Source organism: Motacilla alba, chromosome 3 (genome assembly GCF_015832195.1).
Source record: "Motacilla alba alba isolate MOTALB_02 chromosome 3, Motacilla_alba_V1.0_pri, whole genome shotgun sequence".
Lineage (NCBI taxonomy): Eukaryota > Metazoa > Chordata > Aves > Passeriformes > Motacillidae > Motacilla > Motacilla alba.
In genome coordinates, this window is record NC_052018.1 from 57,507,157 (window position 1) to 57,521,546 (window position 14,390).

General features: G+C 43.7%; 1 protein-coding gene across 1 annotated transcript in view; it reads left to right on the forward strand.

Annotated features, from left to right (window-relative positions):
* Positions 1-1,221: 1,221 nt before the first annotated feature.
* The window catches only part of PPP1R14C (protein phosphatase 1 regulatory inhibitor subunit 14C), a 51,645-nt gene continuing 38,476 nt past the window's right edge, over positions 1,222-14,390 (forward strand). The window contains exon 1 of the mRNA XM_038132106.1: positions 1,222-1,686. Coding sequence (XP_037988034.1) covers positions 1,402-1,686 — 285 coding nt within the window. The 5' untranslated portion in view covers positions 1,222-1,401. The remainder of the gene's footprint in view (positions 1,687-14,390) is intronic.

The window sequence follows — 14,390 nt, forward strand, 5'->3', positions numbered from 1 at the left end:
GCTTCAAGCGTGACCTAAGCTGGTACCTAGTTGCAATTGCTCAATATCTCTGAAAATCATGTGGTCCCTACACACTGATAAGGAGCTTAATCCCATATGCTTTGCTTTGAAAAACTCGTGCTTTTTAAGATGAAAATCTAAAAGCTATCATAGCATTTCAGACCAGTAATAAGATTTTATCAGATTATGATCCCTTTAGTGGCACAATCTATGTTTTACCTAAATAGCCTGATGAGGCTCAAATGCCTCATGCTAGCCTCTTTCTGAGAGGTGTGTCCCATGCTGGGAGCAGAAGAAGCTGAAATGTCAGTGCTACCACATGGCCATGCCAAACAGCAGCAAGGATCTGCCTGAGGCAGATATAGCCAGGCAGATGTGGCCAGTGACCCATGCCTCCTTCCCCTCTGTTTCCTGCTGATTTAAGACATTCACTCTCAGGGCAGTGTGGACAGTAGATAATTCCCACAGCCATACCCAAACTTGGGACACCAAGCACGTCCAGTCCCAGCTCTGCACATGCAAGAGGTCGACTTCTGCCCCTTGTCACCGGCGAACCTCTTTGCCAATGGGGATGGTTTGACATCCCTACCCAGCGCCTGTGCTATGTTGGCTGTTTACTTGCAGTCATAGGCACATTTTGTGTGTAGGATGGGCCATCAGTGATTTCACTCAGTATCTCCTGCTAGACAAGAAGCTGCTGAAAGTACTGATGCTAACCTGGGTATTTTAGAAAGCCATCTCCACATGGCTTAATTTTACACTGCTGGTAACTTGAAATATCAGTTCTTGGGGTTCACTACTGAAATCATTCATGCACCACACACAACACGAAGAGAAGAAAAATTCAGCGTTTTAGTGCTGCAGGTCTGCAATGTATATAAACGTAGTGTGCGTGACGGGGCAACGCTGCATTTCCTTACAGAGAAAAAAAAAAGTCATAAACCACCCAGCGAGCGTACGCTCCCCGGGAGCGCCCTGCCGCGGGCACAGCCGTTCCGCCTCCGCCGACGAGGGCCGCCCACGTCCTGCCGGCACCGGGGCAGCCCCGCGGCACTCTCGGGGCGCTCCACACTCCGCTCCAAGCTGCTGACGCCGGGCACGCCGTGCCGTGCCGTGCCGTGCCGTGCCGTGCCGTGCCGTGCCGAGCCGATCCTACCGCGCCGGGCTGTGCCAACCCGACCCGCGCCGTGCCCAGCCGAGCCACACAGCCCCTCCTCTGTCCCCGCCCCAGCCGGTCCGGGCCCACCCCCGGCGGCGGGGCCGCTGCGTCGCCGAGCCATGCGAGGCTTTAAGCGGCAGGTGCGGGGGAGCGGAGCACACGCGTAAGCGGCGGCTGCTGCGGCCCGGCGGTAGCGGCGGCGGGCGCCTTTCGGCTCGGCGGGAGCCGCGGCGGAGCGGAGCATGTCGGTGGCGACCGGGGGCAGCGAGGCGGCGGCAGCAGCGGGCGGAGGCGGCGGGAACCGCGTTTTCTTCCAGAGCCCCCGTGGCGGCGGCGGGAGCGGCGGCTCCTCCGGCAGCTCCTCCCGGGAGGACTCGGTGTCGGCAGCGGCGGCCGTGGTGCAGGTCCAGCAGCGGCGCCACCAGCAGGGGAAAGTGACGGTGAAATACGATCGGAAGGAGCTGCGGAAGCGGCTGGTGCTGGAGGAGTGGATCGTGGAGCAGCTGGGGCAGCTCTACGGCTGCGAGGTGCGGGGCCGGGGTCGCGGGGTCCCCGCCGCGGTTGCTGTCGCCTCAGTCCCCTCGCCCGCCGCTGCGTCCCTCGCCCCTGGCATCCTCCTTCTGCTCCGAGTCGTATTTCGGCGGTGGGCAGAGGAGCGCTGTCACCGCCACCTCCAAATGACATTCCCGGTCCACCGCCTCCACCCTGCCGCTGCCCCGCGCCTCAGTGGTGCCTCGGCTCAGGGAATGGTGAGAGGTGCCCCATGCCTTATAGAAAGGGTGTCCCCCGTGCCCTCCGAGGTGAATAAGAGGGGACCGCCCTTTGGGGACGGGCGGTGGCTGCCGCACGGCCGGGCACGGAAGGGTCCCTTTCCTCCGGGGGGGGGGGGGGGGGGGCCCGGCGGCTGCGGCAGGTCCGGGAATGCCAGGAGGTTCGCCCGCGGCTGTGGTGGCCGGGAGCCGCTGTCCCCGCAGCCCTCCAGGGCAGGGCGGACCGGGGCTCCGAGGCGCCTTCCGCGGGCTGGGCGGGCTCAGTCTCCGTTAGATGCGAGCTGGCCCAGCGCCGGGAGCTCGGCGGGTCGGAGAGCAGAGCGCTGTGCTGGGCACAGGGAGAGCAGCAGGAGGGAGCGGGACCTGCGCGGGGGCTGTGCGGAGGCGGCTGTTGTAGAGGAAAGACGCCGGTGCGGGTACGGTCCCCTCTGGATCGTGGTTTTGTGTTATCCCGACCTACAAGAGCGGGGTAGATACTGGCCAGGAAATTTCAGTGAGCAATTCGGGGATCATTAGGACGCGAATCGAAAATGCTGGGGGCTTGTATGTACGTATCAAATCTGTTTTTCTGTTACTCTGGGCAAAGAGCGAGTGTCGCCAGAATGAATTCTCTTCTGTAGAGGACAGATGAGAAGGAGGATGTTTCAAGATTGTTCAGAGAAATGGCAACTGTTGTCTTCCTTGTGGAGATAACGATGTTGTAAACCTTCAAATCCCCAATGGATCATATCTCCCTTCCACCTCGGGTATTTACTCTTACCAGAACGTTAAGGCTAAAGTGAGGTTCGCACATACTTTTCCCATCAGTCGTCTAATTCACTTTTGATAGAGACTTCTGAAATGAGATTTGTTGAAGCCAGATGTGAACTTTGCAGCCAGCATGTCCAGGAGCCAACACCTCACTCCCGAGCATGCTGGAGCTAGGAAGACGAGAGCTTGACAGTCCTTGAGGTGTGGGTGTCTTTGGTGGATGTGAAAATATAAATAACCTGGATGGAATATCTAGCACACACATAATACAAATGTTTAAAGAAACTCCTTTAGTCTCAAAAGTGATTTATTGGCAGAATTGTTAGAATGACACATAAAATGTGCATGTGTCAAGTTAAACCTCCTCAACTGTTCACATCCATGAGCTGTGGGAAGGAAAGATACAAATGGAAACTCCAGTTAAAAATAATAAAAACAAGCAGTTCTTAGTCTTTGTCTTGGTGTGACTTGCCTCTCCAGTCTCATGACTTGTTTGGCCACATAGCCTGTAGACTATGAGGCCGGAAGGGTTTACAGCTGTTTGTGTGAACTGATGATTCTGTGCCTGTGCAAGCTGATAATGCAGTTAGTGTCTGGCCTGCTGGATCTGTCCTCTGGTTTGACTCTCACCGCTCAAAAGCACCAGACCTGTTTGGGCTGTGTCCTTTTGACATACAGGTGAACTTGTTCTGTTCATAAGAAAGGATGTGGTGTATAGGACAAAAGCCCAATGGAATTGTTGCTGCTCTTCACAGTATTCAAATCACAGGCTTGTTGGAGGAAAATCATTCAGTCTTTTCCTTATTATAGTTGTTGCTTCCAACTAAAGTAGAAGGATGTATGCTTTAGAAGGTCTCCATTAAGGTGTAGACCATATGTAGCTGAATAAAAATAACTTGTTAGATGGTTTGGTTTCTGAAGTGACTTTTAGGGGGAAAAGTGGTTTAGCATAATAGAACAAAATGTTTTTAGATTTGAAGGCCAAGGGCAAAATATTTAAGTCATCTTCTGCTCTTCTTTGCTATTATGCATCAACTCTATCCAGAGTCAGCAGAGATGATGGTAGTGAAAAGGTCAAGCTATTAATATGCTATCAGAATAAAGTTGAAGATGTGTGATGAGTGTAGTGATTAAAGACAATAGCAATTTAATGCAAGTTGCTTTGCTTGAATCTGCTTGAATTACTTCTAGGCTTAGAGATGTTGCTCTCAGGCTGAAATTTAATCACCTATGCAGACAGTTAATAACCCTGTCTGAGGGCAGGTTGGGAGGGGGTTGGGAATTGCTCACTTCAACTTCTATGGAAGATCTACAATTACTTTCCAATGCAATGACATTTTAATTCTGTAACGATCTAAAATCTTCCAGGTTGTCTGAAATAGCCATTGAATTTTTAATCCTGGAAGAGCTAACCAATGTCAATGTTCATTGCTATTCTGATTCAGAGCTCTATTTCTAAGGAGCAGTGCACTTCATTTCTGGGAAGAGCGAAAATAAGTAGGGGATGCTTGCAATGTGGTGCACTGAAAGTCTTTAAGAAGACTTGCATATCTCTTTGTTAGACTGCATAAATGTAGTGCCTGCTCACTGTTTTCCATTTAAATAATGTTTCTGTTATGCTGAGATTCTTCAGTAAGTGGATACTTGCAGAAAGATTCCCTTTATTCAAAACTAAACATGTACTCATAGTCTCTCAAGTACTTGCAAGTTAAGTCAGCTATAAGCCTGTCTTGGCATGGCGACAAAGCTTAGGAGATGAGGTTGGGAAATAACGAGACAGGTTTGTTTGTATTCTTTTTCTACTGGATCTTGTCTTTACTGGTACATTTTTAGTTTTAAAAGTTGGATGCCAAGCAATATAATGGTGTTGGGGGTATGACTTAGAAGGAGCTATTTGAGACTATTTTTAATGCAGACACCTCAGTTATATGACACAGAGATTAGCTTTAAAAAGGTTACTTCCACATGATGCAGACTCTAGGGATAAAAGACCCTTTACCTGAATGGTAAAGGTTGTCAAGGTAGAAAACTTTAATAGGACCAGAGAGACTTAAGCAGGATTTTTTTTGACACCAGAACCTGCCAGGCTAACGTGCTAAGGTCAGGTGCTTCAGGTGAGTATTGGTCTGGCTGTCTGCTTCTGGGACTGCCTCATTAAAAAAAAAAAAGTTTTATAACCTGTTTGTTCTGGTTTCTGTGAGTGATGAAACTGAGGTTATGTTTGCAGGTTGGTATATTGAAAATGCAGTGCCTTAATTGCAGGACTTGAACTGGCTTCAGTGTTGACCTTTATTAGGTATCTTGGTACTAAAAATAGTTTCTCCACAGATGCTTTGTGTTTTGGGCTAAGTCCATTATTGGTTAAGAATTGCAAAATAATGCTGCATAGAACAACTTACATCATCACTATTCATTCCCTGATGGCTTGCAACTTGTAGTTCAGCATGAAAGTGGTGACAGACCAGTTTTCCAGATGCATGATCTATGTTGTGTGCACCTGCCAAACTTGTATGATTTTGTATATGAAAAAAAGAGACCACTGGACTTGTCCCCAGAAACCATTCAGTTTTTCAGGTGAGTTTCTGTGCTCTGGGGTCCTGTCTATCCAGAATTATAGCATTTACTATAATTGGCACACAGATTTTTGCACAATAATGAAGAAAGGTTTTGCTTGCGCTATGGATTTGTTGCTGAATATTTTTTAATGTAGAGATTTACATGTGCAAATCAAATGAGCCCCTAGACTTTGCACTCTAAAAGCTAAATACAAGACTTGCCTTCTGAGATATTGCTGAGCTTAGCTGAGTAATCAACTATTTTATTAGAGTATGTCTAGTGATCTATGGAAGTCAGTGCTTGGCAGGGCATATGATGTTGGTCTGGATGTACCAGAGTGTTATGTCCAAGCTTATCATTTTTCCATTCCAGGAATGGAAATACCCTCAGATTGTGTTTTAAAATTCACTGCACCCTTGGAAGAGCTGCCCATAAAGGCCCTTCAGGCATTTCCTTTAGGAGTACAAATCCATATCAGACTGAGAATTAATAGGTGTAAGATTTCCTTCCATCTTCTGGTACAGATAGTGCAATGACAAGAGTGGCATGAAACACTGAAATAGGTAGGGGATTTCATGTTGGCAGTGGAGTATGGGAGGGAAAGCAGCAATTTAACTCAGTCCTGCATGGATCAAGAGCTTTGCCTGGTTGCTCAGTGATTGTGGAGCTGGAGAGCACCCTCTTTGTCTGTCTTCCTGAAGCTGCTGGGATATGCTAACACATTTCCCTCCACACACTCTGTCTTTTCCAAAACAGCCTGGTCAGCATGCTGCTAAGGCTGCCATGTGGTGATGTGGACCTGATGGTATGATCAGGTACTACTTATGCCTCAGGCTGTAGTGAGGTAATGTTTGAAATTCATTATTCATTTCTCAGAAAGGTGTTTGGTAAGAAAACCCACTTAATAAAACGCTTCAGAAGCAAACTTTTGCCTACAGTTTTACTCTTTGAATAGACTTCTAATTTGGACTAAGATCTCAGAAATGGTAATTGCATGTGGATTATTTTCTCAATGGATTAGAAGTGGAAAGAGGCTGAGAAGGATCTGAGAACTAGAGAGAGTGTCACTCCTTTAAAAAGATGCAAGTTAGTAGGAGGCATAATAAAGGGTTTCTTTGGGAGATTGAGTGTTGCAGTTCAGATGCACTGGAGTAAAGAACTTGTAGGTCCACCAAGGTGTTTAGAAATTTATTTGGATTATTTATTTTGGATAGCTCTCACAGATCTCCATGTTGTACAGAACAAACTTTTGTGTCCTCTCGAGGGCAAGTGATACTGTGCAACATACTTGTGTCAGTTGAAGAGTTGCTGTGATCAGAGATCTGTAAAGGACACAGGCAAGACAGGTATAGCAAAGGCTTATTCTGTCATGTAGCAACCACAGAAAGGTATTTGAATCCCAAGAGCAGAAGATGGGAAGCCTAAGAAATGCACGTTGTCTTAAAACAAACTTTGTAAAATGCATGCAGTTCTTTCCGGAGGAGTGGGCTTAAGGATCTGTGAGGGTAGCAAGCACCTGATTGTGATAAAGCCAGTCTTTTGTTAAGATCTTGCCTTAAGTTCTAAAGACCCTCCTCTAGTAGGAAATGTACCACTGTTCAGCAACTGAACTGGCCTTCTTTTTGCGTGCAACGCTGCAAAGGAATTCAAGGAGAGAAGTTCGGCACAGTCAGGTGCAAGGTTCTGCGTATGGGTCAAGGCAGTCCTGACCACAAATAAAGTGGGGTGGAGAACGGATTGAAAGCAACCCTCAGCAGAAAACTTGGGGGTGTTGGTTGACAAGAACCTCAACATGAGCTGGCAATGTGCACTTGCAGCCCTGAAAGCCAATTGCATCCTGGGCCACATTAAAAGCAGCATGGCCAGCAGGTCAAGGGAGACAGTTCTTCAGCATTTACTTCACTCTTGTTAGACCCCACCTGGAGTTCTGCATCCAGCTCTGGGGCCCCTAGCATAAGAAGGACATGGACCTGTTGGAGTGAGTCCAGAGGAGGGCCACAAAGATGATCAGGGGCTGCAGCACCTCTCTTGTGAAGGCCAAGAGGATTGTTCAGCTTGGAGGAGACTTCGGGGAGACTTAGAGAGGGCCTGCAGGACAGCTTGAGAGGGGCATGTAGTGAGAGGACAAGGAGGAATGGCCTTAAACTGACAGAGGACAGGCTTAGATGAGATATTAGGAAGAAATTCTTCACTGTGATAGTGGTGAGGCACTAGAACAGGTTACCTGGAGAATTTGTGAACTTTGCATCCCTTGAAATGTTGAAGTTGGATGTGGCTGGCCTAGTGGAAGATGTCCCTGCTGATGGTAGGGGGATTGGAACTAGATGAGCATTAAGATCCCTTCCAATCCAAACCTTCCTATGAGTCTAAGAAAATTATTTTTTCTACTATTTGATCTTTGTTTAGTCTAGATGTCATTTCTGCACTGGTTCATTGTTTTATCTGAATCAGCAGCAATATTCTTGACTTTCAACTTAAAGCTTCACAACACAGATAATCTTTCAGCAGCTATTCCATAGCAACTTTTTGTCCTTTTCCTCTCTGTTCAAGATTCAACTGGTCTCTTTGCTGAAGCAGTAGGTGTGGTTGTTTTATAACAAGGTGAATAAATAATTGATTGCTTACATCACTTAAGATTTTATAATTGTACTTCTTATTAATGGTAGCTTCCAATCTTTGTGGCTACAAAGACTCTTGTGCCTTTAGGCAAATTGTTTTACATAGAGCCAGTACTTGATTATCCAGGGTAACAAAGGAGAGGAGGGGCTGGGTGGGAGAATGTGGATACAATGGAAAAACTGTGGGAAAAAAATAAATTGTAAACTCTGCTACAAATCATACCGTGAATGTACAGCTGAAGGGGAAGAGGGGAAAAGTGGTCATTAATCTACACCTTTTAACCATTCTGATTTATCACAAAAATTCATTATATTGCTTTTGGACTTGAGTGTAGCTTGGATGTGTCTGTACTTGTAGCACAATTAAACTACAACATGGATGATCCATCCCCAGGTAGCTGAGAGCTGGTTATATTGTGCTTTGTTGAAGGTGCTGGGCTGACTTGAGCACTGTTGGTGCCTTGTAACCCTGTGCTATGACAGTCTCTCCTTATTCTCCTGGCTTTGCATTAGGTGATCTAACCTGTGCTGTCAAAGCAAATGCCTGAAACAAAAATAACCCTGTTTAAATGAGGAAAATAGCTATTTTATGGAATGTTTGACTTCTCTTATAAGGCATAGGGAATATTTATAAATAGGTCTTGAATGTAAATAAAAAGATGTGAAATTAAGTCTTACTTCAACCAGAACAAGTAGTGTGATAGTTGACTCTTGTGACCACCCTAAACTCATTCTCTTTTGATTCGTACTTTGCAAAGGCTGGCTGAGCTCTTAGTTGCATTCTCATCATTCTTTAGAACAGGTTATCAGCCCCTTTAAAAACACTGTAACAGGACTTAAAACCTAACGAAAAAACCTATGTAGTTTGTAGAGCACACTACTGTACATAATGTGTACATATTTTACAGAATATTCTGACAGTGTAGGAGATACCAATGGGGAAAAAAAAAGAGCTATCCCATCTCTAACCTGGTTCAGTCTGAGTTATGGTCCCCTTGTCTCTTGTCACTATAGGTGATAAAGCAGCAGCAGCAATATCAATACATTCTTCCAGTCTTGTGTCTTGCCTGCAGTATTCAAAAGCCAAGATCTCATTTTTCCCTGCTTTACATCTAACTCCAGAAACTTCTATTTGACAGCACAAATTGAGTAGGTTAGATGTGGCCATCCATCTATGTCACCTCAACTTTTGGCTGCCTATTGTAAAACATTAGCAGCTTCTTTTGCTCTTCTCCCATGTGACACATGGAATTATGGAAGTTAAGATTTCTAGAAGTTATTAATGCTGGAGAAGGGGTTTAAAATCTTGATTGTATGCAGTCCCTACAGCAGCAGTACAACTTTATTTCAAAGGATAGAATAAATTTAGCCTGTAAAGATCTTCTTGGAACAAGGAATTGGTTGGGCAGAGGTACACACTGAAACAAATCAAATCTTCTTTGAAGTGATAAGTATTTAATTCTGAGGATCACATCTCATTAGCAGAACTGTTACCTCCCCTCCCCACCACTCCCTCCCACCCTGGAAGCATGATATCTATTCTAGGAACCGGTTCAGCATGGCATCTTAAATTATTTTCAGGGAACACACAGATTGCAGCCCCAGAAGGCGTCTTGTATATTTTCAATCCATGTGATTATTTATCAGTAGCATAGATCTAGTGGATCTAAATATAGAGAAAAATCATAACATGTTACTATAGGTCTTTAATTATTAGAACACTTGTAGATTATTAATTCAGTGCAGTACTGTTTAGCCCGTAAAGCAAAGGTAGGGTAGAAGATAGCATTAATTAAGAGGCCTAATGGTAAGTAAGTGAATGGCTAGTGTGTGTAGTGGTGCTAGTCAAGAGGTGACACTTCTAGTGGTGACTCAGAAGAGTTCACCATTCCAAATATGCTGCCAGGAGGATCACACACACTTCAGTCCTCTGTGTTGGACTTCATAAAGTGCAAATGATGGCACAGTTAATGCCTAATGAAAATCCTCTTACCAGACTGTCTTAATAGGATTACTTTCCAGAACACAGAACTGGGAAGGATCTCCTAGGTCACATGGTCTGTCTTCTTATTTTCAGAATAGCTCTTTGCATTTGATATAGTTTATTAATGGAGTAATTTAGTTATATGATGTTTCTTTCCGCATTATCTTATGTATTTAAATATTACTTTTTAACTCTTTAGGCACTAGAATCTTTTCCATCCCTTCCATAAAATATAGTAAGACATAAATGAAAGACCAATACTTGCTTGGAATGAGCTTGCTTGGACTTTCACTCTGGGGTGAAGTTTAAACAGATTGTAAATGTGCTTTACTGCCTGTTCTTACTCTGGGCATCATCAGACTCAAGTGATGACCACAACTAAGAGGCAGAAGTATTAAGGCAGTGATTCTCCTGTAGGTCACTTACTATCTTATAACAAAATCCATCTTTTGAGTACGTCTGCAGACTCTGGGAGAAATATGCTTACTAATATTTAATGGAATTCATTTAGCACTCCTTAGAAAATATGTTAGTGGCTTAAGATCCTAACTTATTTTAGCACTTCAATGATAACTTTTTTGAAGTAGATATCTAAATTAACTCTAGCATGATACAAGTGATTAATTCTACTTTAGGTGACTGGTATATAGCATTTTGACACACTTTAAACACAAAGAATGCCCTGAGCCTTTACACTTGGTTGCTTTACATTTTAAAAGATAGTACCTGAAGCACATAGTGCACTTTTTTTTTTTTTTTTGGTCAGAATAGAATTCCATATGTTCTGGAATAAACTATTGTGTCTTTTTGGTTTTGTTATGCTGGTAGCAATCATGCCGTTTTAGGTTTATAGTCAAGTTCTGTACTCCTGTTTTAGGTGTGTTGCTATAAAACTACTTAGTCTTTCTTAAAACATTAACAGTGCCCCCTAAAATTTGGATTATGTTGATATTGAAAACTGAATCCTTTCTGAGTGCAAAAATTGGTGAGGGGAGGGAGTGCTGCTGGTAACTAGCCCACTGGCAGCCAGAAACATTCCAGCTCTTACCTTTGGCTGTAGCTGCAGTACTGCCTAGTATGCTTAGCTAAAGATTTAATCAACTTGTTTATAGCTAGCCAACTACTTTTTGTTTATTAAACCCAAACTCTTAGGCAGAAGATTTGGTTTAGTGTCGTGAAGTAATTGTGATAACCAGAGAATTAATTTACATGAAGAAGCAAAGTATCAGTCTTTCACTGTGTAATCTGGAGACTCTCTTGTCTCAGGTTGGGGGCAACAGAGGCTTCCAGGACTAGTTCTGTAAAAATCAACACCTAAACAACATCTCTGCCTTTTTTTTTCCCCAGTGTGTCTCTGAACACTTTTTTATCTTTTTTATTTTAGGTTTTTTATCATATTTCACCTTAAAATATGTAATAATTACATTAGATTTGTTAGCTCTTACTCTTGATTAGTACTTTGCAGTGCATTTAATGTAGCAAGTGGAAGGAGGCAGGAATATGTGCCAAAATACTTTTCTGGGAATCTGACAGTGAGAAGAAGCACTGGAATCAAATAGGGGTCCTGTGTAGTCTTTAGCTCCTGTCTCTTTTTGTCATCCTTGGTGGGATAGTTACAGCAGGTTATGCCACCTCCTGGATCTGGAGTTGTTTGTGAATTCATTTTAAAGATCCCTCAGGCACTTTTCCATGTTTTGCAGTTCAGGGACTTGCCTGTGTAGCCAAGTGGTGTCTCTGGCCCCCAGGGAAGAGGAGTGTCTGCTTTAAAACATGTTAGAACTCCTGCTGATATTTCTTGACACTAGTGGACCAGAGCCAAAATGCATTGACTGCCAGTCCCTGGCCTGCCTGCTGCTCCAAATGAGTTTCTGGGGGGAGGGAGAGTCCTCACTGTGTAGAGCATACTGCTATGCCCAGGCACCACTTGGGGGAGTGACTTGTTACAAACCATGAGGAACTCTCTGTATCTCTTGCATACTAAATTTCCTCAAAAAGATTACATTGCTTCTAGATTCTGCAGGATGCAAGTGCATTTGTTTTGATATCACTGAATAAAACATTCCCCCTCCCGTCTCAGAAAACAGACTTCTTGTCTCTTGTGTTAAATCTTAAAGGACCTAATACTTCTGGCTAAAGAATAATGATTGAAAACTGTCTCCTGTTCCAATCAGTAACACTTTAATTGGCTGGTAAGACAAAAATGTGGTGAGAACACTATGAGTGTGTCAGATGCTTGATGTACCCATACTGTATGACTTTTATTGCAGAAGTCAATTTACGCGCAGCTTCTCAGTGTAAAGAAAATCAATACCGGAGACTAACAGATTTTTTTTACAGGGCTGCTGAAACTGAGATGAGGAGAGCCATTTAGAGGTCTCATTATATCACGTGCTCTTTCCTTGTGTTCTTTCAAACAATCTGATGGAGTAATTAATCCTTGAAGTGCCCCAAGAGGCAAACCTACTTAACTGCACTGCTATTTAGCCTAAATTTCCAGACTGTAAAGGACCCGGTGTTGATCCGTTTTGATCAAAATTTTTGCATAGAGTATGTATTCCTTAGGTTTTTTTCATCTTCTCTCTTAGAAAAAAGCAATCAATCTGTCAAATTGTGTGGCATGGTCCTAGTCGTTATTTCATTCTTGCTGTAGGCAGAATTATGTACAAATTGCAGGGAAGCAGTCAGCTGTGCCTGTTGTTGCTTGGAGATGGAGAGTGACCTGTTCTTGTGAATCACAGAAGGTAGGTATGTCCTGTGACTACTATGTGAAAAGTCATTCCACATGCATAGTCATCAAGGTAGCAACACTTAAGGCTGGTGGCTGAAGCTCTGTGCCTTTCAGGAGTGGCTAGGTAATGGTGATTTGGTGTACAACCTGTATTTGCTAAACTATTTGCCAAACTATTTCTGCTTGATGTGAAAGTGGATGATGACAAAAAACCATGATGTGGTGTTTTGTTTAACAGAAGTGACATCCAGGCATAGACTTAGCGCGTCCTATTTTTGTATTGAGAGCACAAAGCATTTGTTCTGGAGACAGCACTTGATTTTCAACAAATGTCTTGTTGAGATTGAATCTATGTTATGGGTATGGTTAGGAGGTGTTGAATGCTTCTCTTCCACTGCTCAGTATCGTCTGTGATCAATGCCTCTTCTTCATTTGGCAATTTCACACTCTAGTGATTCCTTTAGACTTCTGTAGAGATGCACAAATTAGACAACAATTCCTTAACCAGCATGTGCTGGATATATTTGGATAAGTTGAAGTTGTTTTGACAGTTCAGTTATGAAAACAGCAAAATAGCAGTGTTAGTACTGAAGAAGATTAAATGAAGTCTGTGACTGGGTATCAGTTTCTTCTCTATGCTTACTAGTGACACTGAAGCTGCAGAGTGCAAGGTTCTTTGAATAATGAGCAGAGATTTAATTTTTTTTTTAATTAACACACAGAATTGGACAAATGGAATACCTGATATGCTCTACTATGACTGGCAGTTCCTTCTTGGAAAAACAGATATTTTGCTATCATAAAATCTTTTCCTTGTAATCACATCATCTCACCAATGATTTTTTTCTGTGTTGTGCTAAAGATGATAGAGCTGCAGCCATTGTAGCAGGGGATTGATTTTAATTATTGAAGTTATGGGCACAATGAGGTGGAGGGTTCTCAAAATTCAGAATCTTGTGGCATTTGCCCTTGTATTTCATGTGATGCTTGTTTTTTATCATTTGGTAGCAATGGCATGAATCCCAGAGAACTGCTCTGCCTTGTGTCTTGCCCACACTCCTACCTGCTGGCTATATCCCTGTGTTCACTGCCTGTGGCTTTAGGGTAATTTATCCTCTTTGAATGCGTACCACAAGGACACATCTCCTGCCTTGAGAGCTGCTCTGAAATGTGCTTGAGAAATTGGAGTCGATAACTTTTTAAAAAGTTGTTTATCCTAGCAAGTCATAGCTGTCCTAGCTGTCCTAAACACCATGCCTTTTACTAGTGGAGAACAAATGCACCTCTCTCCTCTGGAGCTTGCTTCTGTGTCTCTGCAATAGGCAGTAAAAGGATATCCACTGCCTCTGAATGGGAAGTGCTGGGTTATCATGGCCAGGTGGGAAGAGATTGGAGAAGAAAGTGGAAAGTTGTTCCTGGAGAGGTAGAACTAAGATAGAGATGGCAGTAAGCATGTATAAAGTGTATAGTAGGCTGCCTGCCTCATTTCCATGTTTCTCCAGGTTATTTCTTTCACTAGCATGTACTTTAGATCCAGGTGTGTAAGTGTATGTCTCTATGGCCAAATTCTGTTGGCTTGCTTGTGCCAGTTTGATAAATATAAGTAATTTTTCTTCTGGCTTGCTTTCTTCCTGTGCTCTCAAGTCCCTGATGAAACTTGTCCCCTCTGTCTTTCTCTAGTAAAGACTCAGAGAAATATTCACAGTAGTGAAGGAGAGAACTTCAGAAGTCAGAAGTTGTAGGGTCAAATGAGATTGACAGTAGTTTTCTATAAGTTTGCTTCTCTTCCTCTAGATGTTGCTCTTTGGACAAGTAGGAGCTGGAA